Source organism: Centrocercus urophasianus, unplaced genomic scaffold (genome assembly GCF_019232065.1).
Source record: "Centrocercus urophasianus isolate 14NV4802_14NV808 unplaced genomic scaffold, USGS_Curo_1.0 seq_30, whole genome shotgun sequence".
Taxonomy (NCBI): Eukaryota; Metazoa; Chordata; class Aves; order Galliformes; family Phasianidae; genus Centrocercus; species Centrocercus urophasianus.
The window spans coordinates 9,428,305-9,446,331 of record NW_024884867.1 but is presented as its reverse complement, the minus strand read 5'-3'; the positions used below and the strand labels follow the sequence as shown (position 1 = coordinate 9,446,331).

The 18,027-nt window shown below is 40.0% G+C and overlaps 1 protein-coding gene across 3 annotated transcripts in view; it reads right to left on the bottom strand.

Annotated features, from left to right (window-relative positions):
- Positions 1–18,027, bottom strand: part of ADGRD1 (adhesion G protein-coupled receptor D1) — a 125,813-nt gene that overhangs the window by 39,987 nt on the left and 67,799 nt on the right. For all 3 annotated transcript variants that reach the window (XM_042829287.1, XM_042829285.1, XM_042829286.1), the window contains 2 exons: positions 5,228–5,331; positions 2,463–2,574 (listed from right to left, as the gene is read on the bottom strand). In XM_042829287.1, the coding sequence (XP_042685221.1) occupies positions 2,463–2,574; positions 5,228–5,331 (216 nt within the window). The remainder of the gene's footprint in view (positions 1–2,462; positions 2,575–5,227; positions 5,332–18,027) is intronic.

Here is an 18,027-nt window from a genome sequence, read left to right as displayed (position 1 = left end):
TTCACGGCCTCACCTGGACAAGTCACAGTGAGGTTCCCAGGCTGCTGCAGCCTGTGTGCTGAGGATTCATTACCACTAGAAACCAGTTTGCTTCCACAGCGTTCTTACATATCTTATCAGTTGTTCCCTTTGCTGTGTCAGTTTAGCTTCTCTGTGGTGGCATTTTATTCTTCTTGTGGATATTTTAGGACTTTTTGTACAAATGAAAGTTAAAATGTTAGAACTTGATAGCATAATGCAATGTAAAGGCTTCCAGTATGTTCTCACTTGCACTCAGCTGCTTCTGTGCTTGTACAGGGACATTCTAATGCAAATCCACTGTGATTAGATGTATTAAAAAACAATAACTTTGGTTTTAATTTGTGTGAGATCTGTAAGCGTTTAGTGTTTCAGAATGTTCTATGACATACAGCTAAACCAGATTTGCTTATTGTCCACGACTGTAAAAATCTTTCCAGTTAATTTTATCAAAAGGCTGTGAAATCCATTTAAATTCCTTTTGATTTCCAGCAGAAGATTAGTCCACAACAGTATAATTGCAACATAAAGCTGACTTACAAGCTCCCCTTCTCAAATGGATGCCTTCAATTTTTCAAGTAGCCAAGCAATATGCATCACAAAACAGCAAAAAAAAATAAACAAAGTGCAGTAGCAGGAGTCTGGTCTGCATACAGTGCAGGATGATACTCATTCTGCATTTGTGCCTTACTTACTTTGATAACATCCTTAAATGACAGAATAATAAAAAGATCTTACTGGATGTATTAGAAAGATCAAAGTTCTATTCACAGAAGTAGAGATTTGTTAATAGTAAGTTAAAAATTACTCCTACGCTATAGAAGGAAAATTGCTGTAGTATAAATTGCAAACAATTAAATGTTACATCTGAAACTACGAGGGAAATACTGTATGCTATATCTGAAATCAAAACCTAAATATCAATAGGGGTGGAGACGGAAAAAAGATGATGAAGTCATACAAGAAAGTGATGCCAGCTCATGGCCTGTTTATACAATGCCATTCCTTATTGCACTGTATTTCCTCAAGCAAACTGGTACCATTTGTCCTCCAGAGCAGGGCACTTATAAACTGTTTAGCACTAAATATACCATCTTTGACAGATGCAGAAGATTAAGTTCACCTCCCCGTGTACATATTGCCTCTCTCTTTTTGTAAACTACCATTTAGCAGTCCGATTACAGCAGCAATTAAAGGTATTAAAATTGATGCCCAAGCTGGTGAGAATTGAGCATGCAGAAGGTAAAGATGCAAGACTAATAACAGGATGAATCACAACACCTCTGATCCCTAGAGGTTATAACAATAAAAATAAAAGTGCAGCAGATACGTGCTTGGTGCTTTTCAGCTTCGAGATCTTTGTAGAACTGTGCCCTACAATTATTGTTGTTACAGTTATTGCTGAAATATCCAGGGATTCTGCAAAACGTTTGAAAGCCTGGTGCATGAAAAAAGGGCTTGCTTTCTGTGAGCTGTGGTTTTCAAAAGGAAAACTTCACTTGTAATCTCCACTTGTAAACATGGTGGACATTTCAACCTCAGATATAATCAACTGTGGAAGAGATCACTGTCTGAGATGCATGCACAGATGGACAGATGGATCAGTGGATGGGTAGACAGGTAGACAGACAGATCCTTTGCTGCTCTCCACTGTTCCATTTTCCATTTAAATCCTTCCTAATTATTTTCTCCCTTGCACAATATCTTACTCAGCACCTACCAACAAAAGAGTATGAACTTAGATTCACAAATTGTTTTTAGATCCTCAGGTAGTAATAGCCTATGTAACATCAGATATTGTTGTTATTTATAAACTTAAGGAATTCAATTTGAGATGAATATAAATGCAAACCTCATATTTATTTGCACTGGCAAAAAAAAAAAAAAGATTAATATAAACTGTTGGAGCAACGGCTGACCACAATAGCAACCCATTACAAGTTTTCCAATTACACCAGTCAAAAATAGAGCACACCTGAGGTTTGTTTTAAAATCAGGCTTTGTTTCTGCCTTTTTCAGGTGGCACATTACATTAACAGATCTTATGTTTAGAAATAGTAATACTACCCTACCTAAAATTCATACAAAAATTTCCAATACAGAATCCATACAGTTTTCAGTGGATGAAGTGGATGAGATACACATAAACCTTGTCAGGCAAAAGTCAGTTGATTCATTTGAACATGCAGCTCCAACTTCCTCATTACTATCATGACTTTACCATTTGTTGGGCTCATGTTCCCTTCTGTTCTGCAAAGAGTCAAACATGGACAGATACTATGATAATGCTATTTGAATTCACAGAAGGCTTTATCCAGTGTTGTGGGATGGCATTTTTTGCTTGGCATGTTAAAAATGGCAGGTCTCACATCCAATAGACATTGTATGTGGCATTCATACCATGCAGAAGCCTTGCAAAAATGTCATTGCTCTGTCTCACTTACTGTTCCAGGGCTGAACTGAAAACTGATGACAAGCAGGATCTGAGCTACCAGGACAGCAAAGGACAGGTTGGCATGGATATGATAGCGTTGGTTGCGGATGGTGCTCACAGACCTGGCAGAAGACAGAAAGGTATGTGAACAAAACATTATTCTGAGATGCATGAACATATTTATGACTCATCAGAAATACTTCTGTTTGGCTTTTGGTTAACTGTTCTGGTGGAGTGCCTGTAGAGCACTTCTTCCACCAGGTCTGGGCTCCTGTATATTCTGTCACCATCCCAAAAGCAGTAGAAGTCTGATTTGCACGTTAACTAGCTCTGCTAATGAGCTTTGACTGACTGTTAACAAAGAGCTTGATTCTAAATGGTGCTAAGCTGTCGAGGAAATCAGATCTGTGCCTCACAGAAAGCATTCAGCAGTTTATAACACATAGCCCACATTCTGGCACTAAGTTTCTGTTTGTATTTTGTTTATATTTGCCTGTATTAGAAATAAGTAATTCAGAAACCTCCAGGTGCACTTCTGGGTTTACCAGTATCAGCTTTCTAGCACAGGAACTATGGCTTCATACACATATGGATGATGCCTATCTTGACAGTGCACTGAACATGATTACATTATTTGAACCTCTCTCTCTTGTCTTTGCAAAAACTGGCTGGAAATTTGACAAGAACATGCTTTCCTGAGAGTATTCTGACCTTTTGCTTCTGTAATCATCCAAAAACAGGAAGTAGGAAACAAACAAAAACATTTATCCAAACATTTCAGGCCTTTTGCATAAAGAAAAGAATATAGTAGAGAGAGGCTTTCTTGTTCAGCATACTGCCTGCCAGCCCCTCCACTATCAGAAGACCTAGATCATTCGGCTGCATGAATGGCACAACTTCCTTTGCACAACAGTATGAGCTTCCATCTTTTATTATGCTGCATTGTGATGACTTTTGTAACAGCTGGTGCACATTATGCATGCCCCCTTCAGCAGGGTGGCATAGGCTCAGCAATGCAGTTGTCTTGCAATTGCAGCAGCAATGCTGATGTCTTGCTATTAGCCCTGTACTTTCAGCACAGTTTCAGCCACTGCTCTGTTAGAAAGAAGCAAAGAAGGAGGCAAAAGGAAATATTGATGCCCAAAATTAATTCTGAAAGACAGGTTGTCCTGCTTGGTACCAGTGGCTTTCTAATAAGGAACTTCATGCAGTCACACAGTGGAACATCATTCCCCAGAAGGCAGTCAGGACTGCCCTCATGGGAAGCAGCCTTCCTTGCCAGTACACAGAGTAGCAAAGAACTTGCCAGATTCCTCTCCACTTACCTCATGATCATCTAACACTACATTGCAAAATTTCACTTCAGCTGTCTAATGAGGCCCTGCTCTCCAGTGAAAACCTAATCAAATTATTTTTAATTGGTAGTTTGAATGATTCTGTATGTAGGTGGGGTGCTTAACAGTGTGATATTCAGCCGGATCCAAGCTCTCTTTCCAAGTATGCTCAAGGAGTTTTCAGCCCAGCTGCAGCAGTACCAGCTCTTTTAGCTCATTTTCCTCTCTAAACACTAATATCCAGTTCTACACTCAGACAAAGAATGGAGCAGATCGTTCCCCTTTGCCTAGCTATGCTAATAGCACAGTGCCAATTAGGCAGACATTGGACTTGCTTAGGGTGGATTTTGCCGCACATTACACACTTCCTCCAAGTATGACCAACACATATCTTGAGACTTGGAAGTAATATGGCTATTGGAACAAACAAACATTGCAATCAGTTTACTTTGTTTAGCAAAACCTTTTTCCTAGAAACTGGCCTCTCAGCATGGTTTGATGCATAACAAGCAAGGAGAGGAGAATCACATTCCTTGATATGATCCCAATCTGCTGCACAACCTTGGATGAGTTGCTTCACCCCTTGTTAGGTTTTCTTTTATTTGTTTACACAGAAAATTCCATGAAAGCTTTTTTCCAGAAATGTTTGTATCGAGCCTAGCTGGGCCTCAAACTCAGTAGTCACTACTAGAACATAAATAGGCAAAAAGGCCCTAAAGCACCCATGGCAAAAACCTTCACTGTGCATAACGCCCTCAAAGGGGCTGCTGTATCACAGGTGTGAGGGTGCAGAAATTCAGGGATTTAAACATGAGCCACAGAGTGAATTTCACACTTCATTCTCCTTAGCAACACGTTAGAAAGCCAGCCTAACAGAGAACAAAGGTACTCAAAATTAAATGTAGGTCATGTGGTGTAATTGTACACAGTATTTAGGAAATAGAAACGAGGCAGCTGATGTTGACTGGGCCTTCCTTTCCAGACATACCTAGGCAGTTTATAAATACACTGCTTTACAGGCAAGATGGAAAGCAGAAAGTACTGCTTCTTTCACCCCAAGCAATCCAAAGATTGTTCTGCTGGGGAGATCCTGTGGTCATTGCTGATCCTGTACTTGCCTTGAGCTTCTGACAAGCATTCCTACAGCCTCCTTGCAAGATTCCTGAGCATGGCAAAACATGGAGGGCTTTTAAAAAATCTAAAAATCTCTCATAGCATGAAAATAGCTTGCTATATAGGGACCACCCCATTTTGGGAAATTAATTTAGAAATAACCAGCCAGTACAAATACATGCGCAGAATCTAATTAAGGGTGTTTGAAAAATTAGTAGCCTTTGTTTTGTTCTGGGCACCTGAAGGGATCCAAACCAGTGACCTGAAAGGCACTGTTTGGCTTTCTGTACCACAGCAGCTCAGCACATATTCAGTTAAAATCACTCACGACAATACAGCAAATGTGACCAGCGTGATCGTCAAGCAGAAGATGGACAGAGCACAGCCAATGTAAGTGATGGAGGAGAGGGCCACCTGGTGTTCTCTTGTTAGCTGTACACAAACAAAAGAAAAAGAAAACCTTTTAGTTGATTTATTACACCACCAAACCACAGCCCCCCTGCACGTAGCATTTCCTCTTCCATATACAAGCTGATGTTCATGATTGTTCACTGCTCTTCCTAACATGCAAAATGAAGAGCTGTCTCTGAATTGTAGTCACACGGCCAGGGAATCCACATGCCCATGGCATTTTGGTTCCTCATTGTCCTTCATAAATCAGTATTTCCTCAAAATAAGTTTGCTTCTTCATGGCAGTGATAGAATCAAGAGATTGCAGCAGCTTATTGGGCTGCACAAACAATATTTAGCAATGGGATATTTCACAGCTTGCAGGGCACTCTGCAAATGCTCTCATGCTGCAATAATTTACATCACTGTGCAAATACCAGAAGTGCTTCACAGTGGTGAGAACTGACAAACCAAGATAACCCATAAATCATGGGCCATTTATAGCCCACTTGTTTTGTTTAATGTATCATGTTTTCAGTGCCTGTTGAAGGAGCTGGACTAACATCCACAGCATGGAAAACCAGAGAAAAGACCCAGTAAGAGCAGCCAGCATGTAAACCTTTAGCTTCAGCCTCTGTTTTTACCTACAGGCACCTTTTGTAAAAGTAATTCAATTTTCAGACATTTAATCTGTGACTCCTCAGTACACAGCTCTACAGTTCTTGTTGAAACCCGGACAGATTCAAAGGAGGAGCGACATTTTGTTTTCACCCTCCATCCTAAATTAATCAGCAAGTATGCCTTAATTTTCCATGCAAGCCCTCATAGAAGAGTGACAAAAAAAGCCACACCTAGCAAAGGGAGCCAGGCGGTGTTAATATATAATAAGTAGAACAGAACTAGGCAGGAAGATTCGTTCTCATCTCAGAAGAATTTTCAAACATTTCTCCTGACTTGAATTTGGATAGAGTTGACATTTTCATAAACTGAACATTTTGGGGGGAAAAAAAAATAGTCAGTCAAAAAGTTTTCATTTTGATGTTTGAAATACTGTGTTCTTATTTCACTGTAAGTGAAACTCCTAGCTGAAAACTCATTCAAAATATTTATTCATTCTGAAAAACACTGAAAGGAATGATATTTTTTCCAAATTTTTTAAACAGAATATCTGATGAATAAAACTGTTCCAACTCAGTTTGGAATTTTCCATTATTTCCACACACACACATTATGTTCCCCCACGTAAAGTATTTCATCAAAGATATTGACCTCATCAGTTCTACTGATAAATTTCCCCCTGAAATTCCTTTTAAAGGAGAAAAAATAAATGCTATATGGCTGTGAGGAGAAAAAAATCGTTTTAGATAAAATCAAAAATGATGTGCTGTATAGATACGTTTTTCCTGTAATGATCCACCAACAGCATCAGCTCACGTGCAGTTTCATGGCAGAACAGATTGTGGCTCTGGGCAATCTGAGGACTATTAAGTGATACAGCAGCAGCACTGAAAGACAACTGTTGCTATGGTGTTACTGCTCCTAGGAAATATGCTCTTTAGTAGTTTTTACCTCCGTCAGCTGAAGACACATTTCTTGTCCCTGACTTGGACAGCATCAATTACAAAGACAAAAGAGCTCTGCGTGCTGGACGATCTGAAAACGTCCACATAATTTCTGTGTAACAGAAGCCACATATAGCTCTTCTTCACAGATTGTTCCTGAAGTAGGAATATCTGGCACAGTAAATTGGGTAGCTTGAAAATGATTTCCTCATCAGGGATATTCATGTCCAAAATGAATGGGCCTTATTCCCTGATTGCCCTGATGCACATCCATTTCTCTTGCTATGGGTGCTTTGCAGTTCTCCAAAGAGAGAAGGGGAACAGAGGAAGCTTTCCTGGCTTCAAGTCGCTCAGGAATCAGAATTTCTCAGCATTTTAAGGCTTTCTTTCACTCCTTTCTTTCCCAACAATGGTAGCCAGAAAATGCTTTCTCTGGGTTTTAGCCCTGTCTTCCTCCAGAAAACAGTGCAGGGCAAGACAAGGTGTGAATCAGACACTCCCAAGTGAAGCCTGTATGAGCTGGAAGCCACAAATAAATTAAAAAAAATCACTCCTCCATAAACTGTAAATAAGTAAGTTATTTGAATCTGAAACAACTTACATAGGTCCCTGCATCTGTGAACTGGAAATTACTCTTGCCTCTGGTAAACAAAATCTGACAATGCTCTAAGAATGATGTTCTAAAATCAACACCTACACCTGTCTGGTAACAACTACTGCAAAAGTAACGTCATTGAAGTTCGATTTCTCATCATGCATAGCATGAGGGACATAAAGCATAAAGCATAAAGTAGGTAGTTTGAATAATTTTTTTGTTCGTAAAGGAAAAGGTAGAGCCCTGTAATAGCTGTTCTCAAATCGAAGAGCCAGGTTGGAGCTGTGCAATGGTCCCTGCTCACATTGGCTGCAGGCACTGCAGCCAACACCTTTGGGTGGATGATATAAATTGTGAAGAAAGGATACAGCATGAAGAGGCCTGGAATGATTTCCAGGGTGAGGAGCCTCATTTCTGCAGACAGTGTGGGAGAGAAGAGAGTCTTTGTTTAAAATATCAGGTCTCTACTAACTTCTCACAACCCAGCTATTACAGCACAGCTAGACAGTGTGTGTTTATGTTCATTGTAAGGGATAATAAGCATGCAGTTTTTTAGAAATACCTGTACTGTCAAAGCACTGTGTATCATCAGTTGAGAAACAATTTCCTGTAAGTCCCCATGCTCGGATGTGAGCTAATTTCATCCCACCTCAGCTTGTCTTTCTGCAGTTTTTCGGACTTAATGCATGGCATGGAATACAAAACACTAATTTGGCATGATCGTATAGTCAGCACAAAAATGCTAATCAGGCTGTAATGCTATTACTAAAGGAAATAGCATTAAAAAGTAGCCAATAAAACATTGAGCAATCTGTGAAGTAGTCCCATGAGCATGATTCTCACACTTGTCCCAATCTACATCAAATTATTCTTTGCTTTTCAAAGAATTTGCTTCTTTGAGTGCATAAGGTCATCTTCTGAAGTCTGCAGCAAGCTGAAGCACTAGGAAGCAAGTTCATGCAGTCATGAGTGTTAGTAATCACGAACACTGTTAAAAAAACCCAGATGTTTCTCAGTTGCAGCTTTGAGAAACTGTTACATCAGAAATTCATACTCCACATAATCCCCCCACACCCTTTTTAGCTTAGCCTGTGACAGCCTTTACCTTGCACGTGTCACTAATAGTGTGAAGAGAGATCTGGCAGTTTCAGCACTTACACACATCTGAAACATTATAGACTATTGCCTTACCCCACTTCTACCTTGTAAAAGAAGTTAGTACATTGCTTGACAATTTTATTTTGGAAACTCACAGGCAACCGGATGGCCTGAGAAACAATCCTGGGAAGACTACAGTTCAGACTCCAAATATATATTTTTCTTTTATGATGTTGTTAATAACGAGAGAACGAGTGACACCTAACTCCTCAGTTTAAAAATAACTGCACAGGAAGATGAAAATATATTATTATAATGGGATGGTACTTTTCATCTCCAGAGTGCTTGGAAAAGGTCAGTTGAGGCTGAAAGACTTGTTCAGTAGGTTATACAGTGAAAATTGTTTTGTCTGTATATAGATCAGAGAACCTATTTCTTCATGTAATATTAACAAGCAACCACATACACCACGAGGCAAAACAATCTGTCAAAAAGCTGAATGTGCTATAGAGAAACAAATTATCAACAGATCAGATCAGAGCATCTGTCAGGGCTCTCTCTGCTCAGCATCTCCTTCCAAGTGTTTCTTTGTTTCCTGTGAAATCTGTACTCCTATTCCTGTTTTTCATTCTTCATCTGTCAGTCAGTTGATCCCCATTTCTCCTTTGCAGAAGGTGCACCAGAAGGTGCACTTTTAGCTTTGTCTAGAGAAAGGATATTTTTGGGAAGTACTGATCTATGCTTCTGTTTTTTACATACTGCATAATACCCCTCCATGTCTGCCTTTAGAGGCAACACATCAGACACAGGGCCGAGTTCAGAAACCTAAGAGGAGGCTTGTTACAGATGAAAAGTTTTGTCTGTATACCAAATTATGATTTATGACTTCTCAGTTCAGCCACAAAAAGATGATTTTATGTTCTAATCTTCTGTTATGAAAAGCAATTCATCTTCCAAAAAACAGCAATTTTTGAAGCAAAAAAAAGTTTTACAGCCTTAAGAAATGAAGCCTGCATTCTAAGAACTATCTCATACCTATGATTTGTACTTTAGAGTATCAATTAACTGGGATAGCACAGAAGTGATGCATTTATATAGCATAAACATTTTATAAAACCAACTTTATTTGTTTACTGGTAGAAATGCAAGGCATGAACGCTGTACTTTGCCATAAGTTGTAGCATAAGAGCAAATGATACTTTCCTGGTCTTCTTGGTCAGCTTTCCATGTCAAAGAAGCATTACTATCATGAAGTAATGTGCAATAATGTACGGTTTTTGCACTGTTTACTAAACTGGCTGAGATCTGCCATGAGATATCAGCCACCAGCCTGGTCTGAAATCCACTCTGTAATCCTTTTGCAAAGGCTTGAAATGATTTCTGATGAGACATTTCTTGGGGGTAGGGAAGGGAGGAGAGGTAGGGGTGAAAAATTAAGGTTCAGCCAACCCTCTTGAAGCTGCACCTTTAAAATGCAATCTGAATCCAATTAAGAAAAAGATGAATAATTAACTTTGGCAGCCTGAGTGTTTCAGAGACATTAAAACGCTGGCCTTGGCTAATGAAGCTAATGGTTTTAATTGCCTCCAGAAAGGCTGCTGAAATTCAATTTCAGTCCAGTGAGGCCTTTATTTATATATTAAATAATAATAACAATACAAATCACTGTTTTCCTTCAGCTTGCCAAGCACTTTGCTATGTACACAACATTACGGTTTGTTTTCTTTCAAATTAACATCTGTGTTTGGCTCAGGAGGCTCAGGCACAACTCTGGTGGGGCCACACGTATGGGGGATGCACAGTCATTACTCACACTGAGAAAGTCTCACTTGATTCAGGGTCTTCTCTCAAGCCACAGTATATCAAATACCACAGAAAAAAAACCCTCTGAGCGTCATGCCCTGCACTGTAATCATCTTTATCAGACATTTCCAGCAGAATAGCTTTTGAATTCCCATTCTCTGTTAACTCCACATCTCCAAGTGATCAGCAGTAAAATGCTACAAAGGGGACTTTTCAGGCTTTGAAGGAACATTTTTCTCCAGCCAGCCCAGCCTTGTGGCTGCTTATTTAAAACTTTTCACTGTGACATGTAAAATTTAGAATTTTCCAAATATCTCTGCCGAGGTGTTAATTAGTATTTTTTAAAGCCCACATAGACTTTTAAAGTACTTCTGGGCAAGATGTCATCAAACAGTGGGTAATCTGCTCATTACAAATCTCACCCAGCAAGATATTTGTTCAAATGAAGCCTGAAGGAAGCATGATGGGGAGGAAGGACTCAAATTGTGAAGTTTGGAGATCAGAAAAGCAGATATTTGTGAATCCTTCCTCAAGTCTGTGCTTGGGTAACAAAAAACAGTGCGTTTTTCTGCCTTCTTTCCAGGGCTAAGACTTTCAGTGGTCATAGAAAAATGGTTAAGTGTTATGCTTACAGCAGATCATCCTAAGTGAATCTGTAAGAGTAACTTTTGCCCATGCACCTCAGATTTATACATCTGTTCTCTGCTTTCTGTTCCAACAAGAGCTGTTCTCCAATTAACAGGCTAACCAAGCCATGAGAGAGGCTTATGAGGAGAAGAAAAGCCAGTGTGGGTCCAGCAGCACTGGAAGGCCAAGAAATGATGGCTTCATGCCAAACCAAGGCTATGAAATCTTTTAGAGCAGTTGTGGATAATTAAATACCCAGAGCCCAGGACAGTTCAATAAAAATGAGTATGTCCACCTCCCCTGTCCCAGCCCTGGGCTCTGATTCAGAAATGCCTGTTTCAGTTTGGGGCTGCAGCAGCTGTGGAGGCCCCAGGTGTCCCAAGATCCCCAGCAGCACACTTTGGGGGGCAAGGGACACCCAAGGTTGGCAGCTGGGACACTGACCTTGCGAGCATGGGAGGATGGAGTTCAGTGATGTTTAGCAGAGAACAGTGATGAGTAGAGGTGTGGTGTTGTAATATTTTCATACTGCGTGGGGAAACCCTTTAGTCAGCAAGAATATCTAACTGCCAAGCAGCTCGGTGCTTTCATTTCCAACCTAGGAAGAAAGTCTATGCTATTTTGTCAAGTATTCTGATTACAAAAGAGTCCTATTTCATGCTCCTCAAACAAAAGAGCAGTTTGACCATTAACGCATTCTTAAATATTTGGTTCCTCCAAAATAGAAAGCAATTTTTTGTTCGTTTCTGCTCAGTGAAATTCAGTAATTGCCAAACAGTTCTCCAAGGGATGTCAAGGGTTTTTGTGTTCTGCAGCATTGGTCCAACTTCTTCTATGTAATTCTATGGGATTAAGGACAGACCCAGAGAGTCTCCTATTTCCTCCTATCAAAATGAACAGAGCTGCGCTGGCAGAGGAGCAAATGAGAAGAATGAATAATGGCTCTGAGTTAAAAATCAAGATTGGTGCTCCATTTTCACTAAAGATGAGCATGGGTGCAGTGCAGACAAAGACATACAATGCAAAGTCACTCTGTGAGCACATCAGGGAGATCCTCCATGGGGGCAACACTGACAGCAATAAAATGGAGGGGGAAGTGGAGAGAGTGAGAAAGAGCAAAGAGGAAAGCTTACAAAGCGATGTGAGCGTAAACACAGGCTGATTTATCTGTGTTCATCTGTGGGGAAGGGCTGTCTAAACTGTCTGTGGAGATCTCTTCAGTTAAATAAACTGTCAATGGTAATAAACAGGGACAAAACATTGCAATGCCTATCTGATTTTTAAATATGCAACGCACAACAAAATTACTGCACTAAGGCACTATTCTTTTTTATGTTCTCAACAATGAAAAACATGCTGAGAAGAGTAATTATGTTAAAATAATAAAACAGCAACAAACGATGTTGCTTCCATTTCATCATCCCATTAGAGCACACAATCTGAACCACAGCAGTCTGAAAAATTGAAGAACAAAAGTGATCATTTCAGACTGCTGTTTTAACGTCCTCTGAGTGCAATGTTTGATTAATAGCTGGAATATTTGATTTAGGAAAATATTGCACCAATCTCACAAATTATACACTTATGCCCAATATTTTTTAAGCATTTGACAGCGTTAGGATGTTTTCAAATAGTCTTTATAAACATGAATAAATGCACTTTGTTCTTTCTCAGTCAGGCATATGTTATCAAAAATTGCTCACAAAATCAGCTATAGCAGTGGAAATTAAAATAAAAACACAAATGTTGCCCCAAAGAAAATAATGGGATTTCTTTTCTTTTGTGAACAGAAGCCCATACCCAATTCTCCAAGCTTCGGAAAAACCCTGGGCTCCCTGATAAGCTACAGGTTTTCTATAGATCCATCTGCAAGATCAAGAAGTTCTACATATTTTCCCATTCATAAACTCTTGTCTGTTTTCAGGCCTGGTGGTGGGCATCTTCAACTGCATTCTTTGATCTTCACTTCTGTATTGTGAAACAAGATCTCCAAATGGGATGAAATACAGTTCTTACTAGTTCTAAAAATGCAGAAAGCGTGTCCAATAAGATAAAACCATTACTTTGTTGTGAATGTCCATGCACATGTCGAGTAGTCATTTCTACACCCTCAGTTGAAACAAGACAGAAAGAGCAATGCCCCTCAGGTAAAACCAACCTAAAAGAATGGTCTATTACTGCTGTGTCCAGTGCTGCTCACTTACTGGAGAGGGACCCAAACTTTATGCTCTATTTTTGCCCTGGGGACAGTGATTTCTCTTTTCTAAGGCTTTGGAACTCAGGCCCCAGGTGTCCACCATGCTTTTGCTGCTGAGATGACATTTTTGTGGCAGATGGTACAAATAGCCTGGCATGCCCTGTAGTAGTTGGATCACTATAAAAATAAAATTTGCTAGATGCCTGTCATGTTTGCTTGGCAGGAGCACAGAACCCCACTGACTGCTGAGAGGAAGTAAAGCTGCCCAAATAGAAATAATGGCATCTGGAGTGCTTTTGAAATGTGGCTTGCTCCATGTTGGATTTGACTCCTGCTGGCTAGGAAGCACTTTGTGACATTCCTCTGCATGACTGTACAGGAGGAACATCACCCACATCTCTCCTCCTGATGTCAGCTGTCCTTCCCAACCCAGGCGTTCCTCTCCAGCAGGAGGTACCATTTGTTGCAGGTTGAGACCTACCCAGCCTCTGTGCAAGTGGAGGGTGCTTAACGGAGGGAACATCTCATCTCCTGTCCTCTGCTGTTCCTATTTCAGGTTCAAATCTACAATGAGGACTGTAGTACTTTGAGAAAACCACCAAAATATCACTCCGGGTGCTCTCCACTTGGAATTTTTCCAAAAGAAGCAAACATATATCAGTTTAGCTATACCAAACAAAATGGCTTATTTATTTTTCCTACCACAGCTATATTAATGCACCTTTGTCTCCCAAAGTGTAACACTGCAGGGCAGCTGGCAATACAGATGTGCTCTGACAGCAGGAAGCATAGAGTGAGATGAAAGGTGCATTCTGCAGGTCAAGAAAGGACAAAGACAGGCATGAACCCCTGAGAGTGCAATTTCAGCAAGGATTTGCTACATGGGACTTTTTTGCTTTTTCTCAGTTTCCCCATCAGAAAGAGGAGCATAAACTAATTGGTTAATATCTGCACATCTGCTCTGAGCATCCCACTGACCTGTTTTGTCAGAGTGGTGTTTCTGTAAAGGTCTCAATCTTACTACATTGCCCAGAGTTTTGAAAAGGCTTCTCAATAGTTTCCACATTCTGATGGTATCCTGGCCTTAATTGCAACCTCACAAAGGCAATCAAGGGCTGAATGTGTTCCTTCAGGAACATTCTTCTCATCTTTAGTCACATTTTATCTTGGATTTGCTTATTTGTTTAAACAAATTGATTGCCACAAATCTCCAAAACTCCATGCAAATGGTATGATAAATGAATCTCGGTAAGCAAGTCTAATTCTGGGCCAACCATAACAACAGAGTGCTGAAGACATGGATAATTTTGGCACTCCACGTGGCCAGTTCATCAGCACGCTAACAGGTCAGTGCCAGCCTGTCATCTGAGTGCCACATGTTTGTAAGCTTTTCCACTGTTTTTTTTCATTCCTGAAATAAACTTGTTACAACTGTGACTCTCCTTCATGTCTGAAAGCAGCTAACTGCAGACATGGATCTCAGGCTCATCAGCAGTATTGTTAGTACTGCTCTTCCACAATCATGGCAGCTTTAGTGCATTCAAGTTGTTGCTGAAACTAATGTGAAATTTGAAGTAGTGTTCAGCTACACCTGTAATCCAAACTCAGTTTCAGGCCAACTCACAGCATTCAAATAAGTTCTCCACGCACTGCTGTGTGGTGCACCGATATAAAAGTGGAGGTTAATTTTCTCACATTGAAGTTAGCATTCCAGAATGTAAAGCTTTCTTTTATGCACTCTCAATTTCTTCCTCTGAAATATTGGGACAAAAATGCTCTTATGTCTCAGAGCTTCTACCTACCTACTTTCTTGTATTTCTGTTTAAATTAGGCCTACCTGACAGTCTGCCTCATAATTGCCTCTAACAATGTCAGCATTCCTTGTCTCAATATATTACAGGTTTTCAAGAGAAAGCACTACCAGATGCCAGATATCCTACAACTCTGTTCATATAAATGTCCCTCTGAAAGAAAATAAAATCTGCATGACACGTTGTGATTCCTCTCCAAGCCAGATGCACTGAGTATTTACCTACATCTTTTCCTTGACATAAAATTGCAATGATAAAGAATCTTGAGAATTTATAGTCACTAGTGCTCACAAGTGAATTGGGGCAGTGTTAGCAGGAAGGAAGGCATGAGGGCAAAATGCATCAAAGCTGGTGGGTCTGAATCATGCTATTGTTCTAGAAGTGGAAAAAGCCAGACTTGATCATGGGAAGGGACAGAGAGTCAACCAAGGAGATTCTTGCTTGAGTTTTGCATAACTCTAAAGAAAAAGTCACTATCCTTGGTAAACAACTGTCATCAAAACTCAGCTCTCTGCTTGGTTAGAAATGCTTATGGAAGGTTATTTCTGAGGAAAGTCACTTACTTTCAGTCTTCCTTGCTTAGAGACACCTCAGCTTTTTCTGAACTAAGAGAGCACTTCATGCTGTCCTTTGAACAACAAATTCTCTTTGAATACTTGCAATGCCTAAAAAACACTCATGCTTTTTTTTCTTAAGCAAAAAGAAAATCAATCTCTTTCCCATGGAGAAGGGCCAAGTACATCAGAACACATATCACACTGAACTGGTCTTGAGCATTCATGGATTTCCACATCAACGTTGTTCTCTGTCAACCAATGCATTATGTTAAAATCTGGGAAAAAGATGGATATTAAGCTTTCTATGCATCATAGTATCTTGGTCTACACATCTCACATGAGATTTTACATCAATTTTGTTTTCTAACTTATCATAAACAAGTAAAACAGCAGTTCAAAGACATTTTACAAAAACTGAAACAAAATACTGAAAATAGAACCAGTAAATGACTGTGAGGAACTGGACAGTGCATTCCTGTTTCCTAGTTCTGCATTTCAGATCTCTTTAAGATAGTCTGACTCAAAAGGCTTTGATATAAAATGTCTTTGATCTCTAGTGACTAATACTGCATATTATTAAAACTTACCCCAACATCTCTTTAATTATAACAATCTCACATCTGTTTGTTTGAAAGTTATGCCTTTCAGAATTATTCCCTAATGGAAAATCAACTAATCTTTCACCAGCATTTAATTGGTGGATGCCCTGTTCAATTGTGCTAAATCATTTAATCTCTGTGTACTGCTCTTTAAAACAATTTTAATAATACCATATTTCTGCCATTCTATTTTTACCTCACAAGTGGGAAGCTCTGTAGGCAAAACTGCATTTTATTGTGAGCACAAAATGTTCCTAAGAAAATGATACTTAGAAACGAGCTGGGATCATCAGGTGCTTTATAAGTCACAAGGACAACAAAGGATAGATAAAAACTGGCAGACCTGAACAAGGTGCCCTCCCTCTTCGAATGGCTAGACCAGTACAGAGGACTCTGGGAATTAATTAAGTTATTTGGATTGCAGACCATTCTGTTCTACACCCTTACCCCAACTGTGATGGCATGACACCACGTAACTGGGATAATCATGCAAGCAGTTGTGCTAACAGTGTTACTGAATCAGTAATTCCTAGTGGCAGTTATGAATCATTCATTCCTTGAGAAGTCTTTGCTGCAGCTCAGTGGGATAGCCCTGATTAAGCTGAGCTGCAAGCTCACTTTTCTGTCTATCTGCAAGAACCTCTGAGCTGCCATCACAAGCACAGGCAGCTCATCCTGAAGCAGCAACTACCTCAGGGCTGGGCTACCATCTAAAATAAGAGCAAATCTATCATTCAAACCAATTAACAGGAGCCTGAGACCTGGCCCGCTAGTCAATGCATCCACACCAACCAAGCTGACAAAAACCCTCTAGCTGTACCATAGAGGACTCTGCACTTGTTAGTAGCACACTGTGATAAATGTGACACTACGACTCCTACTGTCCCACTGCAGCTCTTCTTCAGTTGTTAATTTACATTGTTAGGATGGTGTCTGTAAAAAGCTGAGAATGTGCCTGAGAGTATAAATTTGACAGACAATCAGTATAAATTACTTCAAATGTATGGTCTGTAAATTATTTATATTATAGATTCATTATTTATCAGCTGGGAGTTTTCCAGAGCAGAGCTTTGTCGCTGCCTCTATAGGATCCTCCCTGACAGTAGCACACCAAATAAAGCAGTAAAATCATATTTCTCATGCTCATAGCAGTGCTGGCTGTTTGCCTGCTAAGACCCAGCAGAGGGTTGGCTTTGCCTGGTGCTGAGCTTTGGAGAGGAATTCCTTTGGGAGGTACAAGCCAGCACTTCACCTGCAAGGAGCAATGCTGCCATCTCTGAGGAAATTTCTAGGCATCACACAGCATTATGAAGGCAAGAACATGTTTGGTGAGAAAAGTGATATGTTTATCATTAAACTTCATTTCAAAGCAGAGATGAGTATGAGAGTCAAGTAGAAAGCCTTGGTCACGTTCTGGCTTCAAAGAAGTAAATCTGCTTAACAACTCTTTGGACAAAGGAACTGAGCATAGAGAAACTATACATAAGGGGTTCACTGTCTAAAACCTCCATTGCTTTCTCACACTTCTACACAAGTCTTCACTTGGCAAGGAGGTGGAGAAAGAGTAGCAGAGAGGCACTTGAAAAGCCGGCAGAGCAAATGGTTGGGCCCAGCTGGCAGCAGTTTGCTTCACAGGGAGTTCAAGCTTGGCTGTTCAAATTCTGCAAGTCTTCTTAGCAAAAGCCTTGAACAGCCACATCTCAGCTTTCTTGGTCTTGAAAATGAATCATCAAACCCAGGCTGGTCTGTGCTATGTTTTCCAGTGCTTTTCCTGCCTACTACTTTAAGAAATAGTACTAATAGGGTAATAATAGTGTACAGTACTTCAGGACTCCCACCTACCACAGAGATGTATGCTCCATTCAGTTCCCAAATGTTTTAGAAAACAT